The sequence below is a fragment of the Sphaerodactylus townsendi genome, linkage group LG10 (assembly GCF_021028975.2).
Source record: "Sphaerodactylus townsendi isolate TG3544 linkage group LG10, MPM_Stown_v2.3, whole genome shotgun sequence".
NCBI classification, from domain to species: Eukaryota; Metazoa; Chordata; class Lepidosauria; order Squamata; family Sphaerodactylidae; genus Sphaerodactylus; species Sphaerodactylus townsendi.
In genome coordinates, this window is record NC_059434.1 from 40596360 (window position 1) to 40604066 (window position 7707).

At 43.1% G+C, this 7707-nt stretch overlaps 1 protein-coding gene across 2 annotated transcripts in view; it reads right to left on the reverse strand.

Moving 5' to 3' along the window:
• The window catches only part of KLHL2 (kelch like family member 2), a 49089-nt gene extending 43733 nt beyond the window's left edge, over positions 1–5356 (reverse strand). Inside the window, exons 1-2 of one of the 2 annotated variants that reach the window (XM_048509399.1) lie at positions 4911–5356; positions 1417–1542 (exon numbers count right to left, since the gene is read on the reverse strand). In XM_048509399.1, coding sequence (XP_048365356.1) covers positions 1417–1542; positions 4911–4939 — 155 coding nt within the window. In that variant the 5' untranslated portion in view covers positions 4940–5356. The remainder of the gene's footprint in view (positions 1–1416; positions 1543–4910) is intronic. The other variant, XM_048509400.1, reaches the window with a different exon arrangement.
• Positions 5357–7707: the final 2351 nt, after the last annotated feature.

The window sequence follows — 7707 nt, forward strand, 5'->3', positions numbered from 1 at the left end:
AAGCTACAACCTTGCCACTTGCGGGAGATGTGTAATCCTCTCCAAGACAGGCTGACTCCTTAAAAACACTGAATTTTGAAACTCCAAAAATTCTATTGTAGAATTTAAAAAAGATACTCAAAATCTTCCCTAATTTAAAGATAATGCATAGAAAGTTATTGCTATCCAAGAGGCATCTGTACTATCTTGGCAAACAGGAATTAAACCAATTTACTGTTAAAGATGCACAGCCAAAATCTCACTGGGTAGAACCCCACAAATCTGGACAGCCTTTTGCTAGAAGTTAGAAAACAAACCCATGGGATCCAACCCACTGTATTTTTTGTGGATCTTTTCCATAAAATGAATGGTTTACATATACAGAAGCACACAGCACTTCTATTCTGGAGAAACAAACCCACAGCAAGCAAGATAATTCAATGCATCCTGATCAATGCATCCTGATCAAAGCTACTTGTCTATTCAATTCAATAGATTTAGAATGGTATAACTGCTTAATATGGCACAGCTAAGACACCATGAGAGATACTAAAGAAAACACCTTGCTCCCTTGGCTTTGGAAGCATGTATGTTGTGTCAAATTGGCTTACACAACTGCAAAATGGATATATGGGCTCCATGATCAGTAACTGTTATATCTAATTTACTGGAGAACTGAAGCAGACAGACACAATGAATTAAAGGAAGAAGTGACTTTTGAACTTGGATCTCCCAGATACAGCTTCAATGTACTGGACACTGAAACAGGACCATATACACTCGCACTGTATCAGCGCTTTATTTCCATAAATTACATAGCGCTAACTTGCTTGAAGTCACTTGAAGTAAAAGAAATTGGTTCTCCAAGTATGTTCAAAGCTGAAATATTACAGAGGAAATAATAAGACAAACAGCATAATCACACACAACATAGATGCGTATCAAAGAATCAAAACAGCCACTCTATTTAAACAAAGATAAGCCTCCAAGATTCAATTATTTATGCCTAAAAATGGAAGTAGTAAACATTCAGTTTAGCACAATGCATTTAAAGAGGCTACTTCTTAACCATAAGAAATAGCTAGATGGATAAAGTTTAATAATGCAGAACTTTGACTCTTAATTTTACTGAGAGAAGGCCTAGAAGGCTACATGCTGTAAACATTCTGTGTACCAAATGACCAGTGTTGCTTAATTAGTGGCTTCCATCAGAATTAAGCCCTTACGTACAATACACCCCACCTTATAAGAAACTCAAAGTAAGGCAGCATATCCAAGCAACAGAAGAGAATGTCCAAATTCTTGCCTGTTAATTCCAATGGAATTTCGTTTCAAGGACTATAGCCTAGATTTTATAGAATGTAGATTCTGCCTATTGCACAAGCTTTTCAAAAGCCAGTAGCCACACAACCTGCATAGGAAGGGAGTAAGTATTACCTTCTTAATTCATTCATAACTTTGAAAGCTTTCTTCATATGCCAGGGGTTCACTGTAACAGGACAGTGCTTTTCAGTACTATCATCTTTCAGATCCAGAGGCTTCTGATGGCACAGCTTGGTACATCTGCAAATAACAAAGTCTCATTCAGTAATTGCGAGATCTTATCACCACCAAAGAAAGGCCTACAGAGCAATCTGTTTAATTCTATGACTTGGACTCCTGTAATAGAGTAAGCTAAGCAAATGGTACTTTCAGAACTTTACTAAGATTATCCCAACAGCTGAAACAATACAAAAGACACAAAAGTAATTACTGATTTACCCATTCAGGTCCTAAAGATTTTAAGTCTGGTCAAAGTACTTGTAGAAGATCAAAACACAGGACAAATTAGAGGAGGCCACACTGGAGGATATCCTCTCAAGACACAGCATGGAAACATTTAACTTAAGATGCAGTTTTTAAGACAGAAGTGCAACCTAGACCCACTTGCATCTGCACATGATCTGTTATAGCTTAAACATGCCCGTTACTAGACCTTTTCAGTTGTTACAGTCAATCATGCATAAGGGAATATCATGTACAGTATGATCCTCCTGCTAACATGGAGTTGCCATAATGTGTGAAAATGGCAACATGTGAATTTTCCTTCTTTGGTATGTACAACTGGAAAACTCAGATTTGTGTATTGCAACTGGAATATACATGTGCTTCTTTATTCATGGCAACTATGTGTTGAAAGGACTGTGCTACATACAATCTCCCATTACATGTGGTTGATCATAAATGAAAGAGGATACCATGTCGGTGTACAATTTCATGGCCACTTCATTGCATTCTCTTTTCTCATTCAAGATCGGGAATTACAAAGAAGCTCTATTTTCTTAACAAGATTGCTTTTCATATAAGAACATTTGGGGGAGGTGAGCGCAGGAACTAGCCACAAATTTAACCCAGTCAATTGGATCTAGCCAGCTTTTTCTGGTGGTAAGAAAGAATAGAGAGGTTCTCTTTATTGATCTAAAAAAAGTTATGTTAGGGAATATGGGACCTGAATGAACAAAAGTGATGCGAGATAGAGGCTGCAGTCAAAGGAGAACTGGGCAAGAATGAATGGAAAATGAGGTTGCATTCAACCCACCAGTCACTGTGGAATGTGTCAGTATCAACAGTACGGCTCACTGCAAAATTAGTTGAAAGCATCTTTCATAAAATGAATATAGAGAAACAGAAGAAGCAAAGTATAAGACAAATGGATAAAGGAAAGGAAATACCAGCCAGTTTTATTAGGTATTGTTTCCTACCCATCACAAAACTCCAGGTCACACTCATCATTCATACTGGCTCTTTCCTAGGAAACAGACTCTATACATGAACACACTTTTACTGTGTTCTTCCACTTGCTTGAAATCTTGCTTCTTTCACCCTTCTTAAGCTGTTTAAGTTTGCCCTTATACTGCCCATTTACTACTGAATGACTTTCCTAAGCAAATGGCATTACAACAGTCAGATGTAGATGACTGACCCAACAGCATTTCATTTACCTAAACCTAAATGTGGCAAGGATGATTTGAAAGAGCATACTAAGGACATGCAGGCGGTACATTAGCCAAATACCAAAGAATGGCAGCTGTTGGACAGCTGCCATCTTCAATTTCATACCTTTCATAGCTCATGATAGGGATTGCCAGATAACACAATCTCTCAGTCTATAACGCACGCCAGCTTCCACCACCACTTCATTGCTGAGATCATTAATGTTCCTGTTGTGTTGGCTATTCCAGGAATGGAAACTGACAAACTTGTTTGGCAGTGTTTCTGAAAACTGATGGTTATTAAGGCAATCACCAGCACTATCCCATCTCCCTCCCCACCATGATATTCGAGTCTGAGGAAGGGCAGTGGAAGATGGCTGCTGCCATTTTTAAAATCATTAGTACAGGCAACCACAAGGCCTGCAAAGTTCAGAAGCACATATATATCCAGTGACATGTATACTTCTCTGTTCTGCCTTTGAGTTTGGTAATCATTTTAGAGGCATCAATTCATGGGACACAGGAACATACAAACTTTAGCGCTGCCCATCAATTATCAATTCCTACTATAAAGCTGTCCTTCATAAATGATTCTGCTCAACAAGCAAAGGGAGCAGTTTTCCTCTGGTTATTTCACTCAATTCTCAAACATGTTCCAACACAGCACATCTTCCTACCAACTACAGGCAGTACTTTTAAGAACTTTTAAGAAGCCCCAGGGTGGAGTTCTATTATCACCTGCCTCTTCTTTCCACCCAGTAGGATCATTAGTTGAAGCTACCGTTATTCATTACTCAGAAAAGCCAATCTTAACAATTTAACTTAGCTGCTTACTTGTTGTTCTCCAGCTGTCTTCACCCCACTCTGAAATAATGAGGCTTCATGAAACACATTAAAAGAAAATATTAATTTCCCTGCCATTTCATTACACATTAAGCAAAGTTAGGCCAGGGATCATAGCTGTACAATAATAAAAACTGATAATATGTAAAATTAGGCTGTAATCTTAACATTATGCAGCACTTAGCACACTTGACAGTATAAGATGACTATTGTTATTAGCTATTCAAGCCATGCCCAGGAGATAATCAACAGCATACAATAAAAAAGTATGAAGCAACAATAACCCTCCACTCTTTGAGCTCACTCGTGACCAACCTGCCCCATGGGTGACCTCACAACTGACAAACCCTGTTCAAGAACACACATGGATTGTGACCAAGAGAGGAAAAAACATACCAAGAAGAAGATGCTTAACTGTAGAACATATTAACTTAACTGTAGAACTGTAAACTACACATAGGCAATGCAGAAGCTGTCTCGACAAACTAGAACCCTGCCCTAGTACATCACTACCTCTGACTACATACAGTCTGCACTACTACCTTCAGTGAATATCTACAGATCTTAGGAGCAGCCCTTCCAGGCCAAAGAGGACAGCTTCTAAGCAACACTTCCCAGCACCTTTGAGGTTCACCAGATCTTCTATCATTTCACACAGTATTTGTAGGTTTGCAGCGATAAAAAGCCATGGACTTTAATCTAGAGAACCAGCCTGATCACTCTCCCACATGAGCAGCACACTCTAATCCAGTGAATCAGGTTTGCGTTCCCGTTCCTACACCTGAAGCATATCAGGTGACCTTGAGCTAGTCACAGTTCTCTCAGAATTCTCTCAGCCTCACCTCCCTCACATGGTGCCTATTGTGGGAAGAGGAAGGGAAAGGAGTTTGTAAGCCGCTCTGAAACTTCTTGCGATTGGGAAAAGCGGCGTATAAATCCAACCTCTCCCTCTGCTCAAGACCACAGGCGCCGGATCCACTGCTGCAATACTGAACCTTCCGCAGGTAGATTGTGGCCTTGAGGCCTGGGGACCAGCAGATGCCACCGACACTGCCCAGTGCCTTGACGTGGAGCCGAGCAGCCCGCTCCCCGCCCGCACCGCCGGGAGACACTCACCCCAACGGCTGCAGCAGCAGCATCTCCATCGCGGCTCCCGCGCTCGGGCTGCTCCCTCCGTAGAACGCAGGCACCGAACGCCGGCGCCAGCACCATTCCAGCCGCGAACGCTGCGACCCCGCCGGCAGAACGCCCCGAGAGGCACGGCTCGCCCGGCTACCCTCGCCCGGCCTCTCCCCTCCAGCCGGCGACCGAGTGCGAGCGCGCGCCACTCCCGGACGCCTCCTCCCCGCCCAGGCGGAGACCGGCTGCTGCTGCTGCTGTTCTCCACGCGCTCCCTCCAGGCTCAGCCCGGCCGCCACTTCCGGGGTCCAGGCAGCCCGAAGCCGATTATCTTGTGCAGCAGGAGGAAGGCGAGGAGGAGGAGGGTGATGTCAGCACGCAGCTGCGACGGGAGGGGGTGGGAGAAGAAGCACTCCCGCGTGCGCCCCCGCTCCCCTACGTGTCCCACCCAGCATGCGCGGGCGCCGCTCGCAAGCGCAGCAGCTGGTGCTGGGGTGGATCCGGGACAGGAGGCGGGCGAGGGAGGATCTGCCCGCTCGTCTGCAGAATTAGGGGGTGGGACGCAATCCTTTTTCTTTAAATCTTCCCCGCATGTTGCTGTCAGTAGGCGGTCTGTAATATGCGCATCAACTGCCTTGTCACTTTGAGTTAGGTCAGTGGGTCCTGGATTAGGGATGGTTCACGAGGACAGCGTGGTCTTGAAATGGCCGGGGAGGGGCACTGTTCATTAGGAAAACTCAAGTGTACACTGGTGGGTTTCTTCAGTGGCCCGTGGGGAAAGACTGCAGGCCATTCACCAAGCGTGCCACGGGTGTGATCTGAATTGGGCACTGTGCATGTGGGAACTGAGGAGGGCCTGCAACTCGTGTGTGGCTGCTACACAGGATGCAGGCTGTCCCGTAATGTGTAAGGAGAACCATCAACTTAATATATTAGCCCCCATCTGGGGGCCAGATCGAGACAGCAGCTGTGTAGATCCCAAAGTATTATCCAATAAATCATAAAATAACCTATATGATACTTTTTATTAGGGCTGACCAAATGACACAGAACAGTGTGCAAGCTTTTAACTTCACTACAACTGAATTCTTTTAAACAGAAAGGAAAATTCTTCAGGAAATGATGGTGAGGCTGGTCATACTGTTTCAAATAAGGCTGGGGACCGGATCAGAAAAGAGCACAAGATCCTGTAGGGAATCAGAATTTACTTATCATCTGCATTACATTATTCCATCCCTATAATCCCTATAATTCGCTCTCTTGTTTCAGCATCTTTTTCCCCCTAATGTGGTGCATTCTATAACTATAAGATATAGTTAGGCCCCACTCCTATGCTAAAGGAGCTGCTAACTCAGATTCTATTCCTGTTTCAAGGAATACCTCTGTTCTAGGTAGTGACCCTCGCAATGGCCATAAGGGAGTCTATGCTAAAATGGCAAGACATCTCTACAAACTTAGAAGGAATACCCTGAATAAAGTGAAATCAGAAACATAGTACTTGGGCTGCAGTTTTAGTGTTCCAGGACAAAATTATTGGGATGAACTCTGGTTCTTTGCTTAATCAAAACATCTCATTAGTAGAATAACTGTTGTAAGATCCAGGTGTCAGAACTTTTAGGGCATAGAATATGAAGAAGAAAAGGAAGTATTCTTACAGGTGAAACAAACACAGATCACCAATACTTCGTGCATTCTCACACTGTAGTTTATCCAGTTGAGTTCTGAGCAAGTGCTTATATGTTGTAGATCTTGTAGGCAAAAAAGCAACACATGGCCTTGAAACATAAGTGATTTGAAATCCTGCCTAACCTGTGACACTGGCACATAAACAGTCTCAGCAATCCAGTACACTGTGAGAATGTGCCAATGGGAGCTATCTGACCTGCTGCTGTGTTAAATGCCCACACAGGTATAAAAATGACTCATTTTAAAATTGTGAACAAATGATCTAGGCAAGGATATGGAGCATTAGAATAAAGACAAAACAGATTACAAGCAGGGTAAATTCGGTCAGCAGATTTCTTTTTACTATTGCAGTATAGAAGTGTCTATATCTTCCTTAGGCAAAGATGTTGGAAATGCTACTTTATGTACTCTGAAAGCATTCTCCTCCACTGTCAGTTTCCTCAACAACCCATTTCAGCAGCAGTCACTATGTGTGTCACCCCACCTTGACATATTCCTCCTAATTTGATGTACAATGTGTCCTGCTCACTTGCAGCACATTCCTATTCATAATTACTCAGAAATCTCACACTGACTTCAGCAGGACTTGCTACCAAATAGCATTGCATAGCTCTGGTATGTGGGTGTTCCTACTGCAATAAAAACAGAAGTGTTGTTGGTGTTATCACCAACATCAGAGTTTTCACTACACAGGCTGTATATATCATCCAAAATCCCTAAAATAAACTTTATGTTGGAAAAACAAGGAATGTAAGGACACGCATAGCAGCACACAAAAGTAATATTAAATTACAAAGAACAAGTGCTGAAGACTATCCCTACCTCCCAGCTTTCCTATTTGAAATATTGTTCCCTAATAAGCCAATGTGGTGTAGTTGTTAAGAGCAGGTGGGTTCTAATCTGAAGAACCGGGTTTGATTCCCCACTCCTCCACCTGAGTGGCAGAGGCTTATCTGGTAAACCAGATGTGTTTCCGCACTCCTACATGCCTGCTAGGTGACCTTGGACTAGCAGGGGTCTGCAACCTGCAGCTCTCCAGATGTTCATGGACTACAATTCCCATCAGCCCCTGCCACCATGGCCAATTGGGCTAGCCACAGTTCTTTGG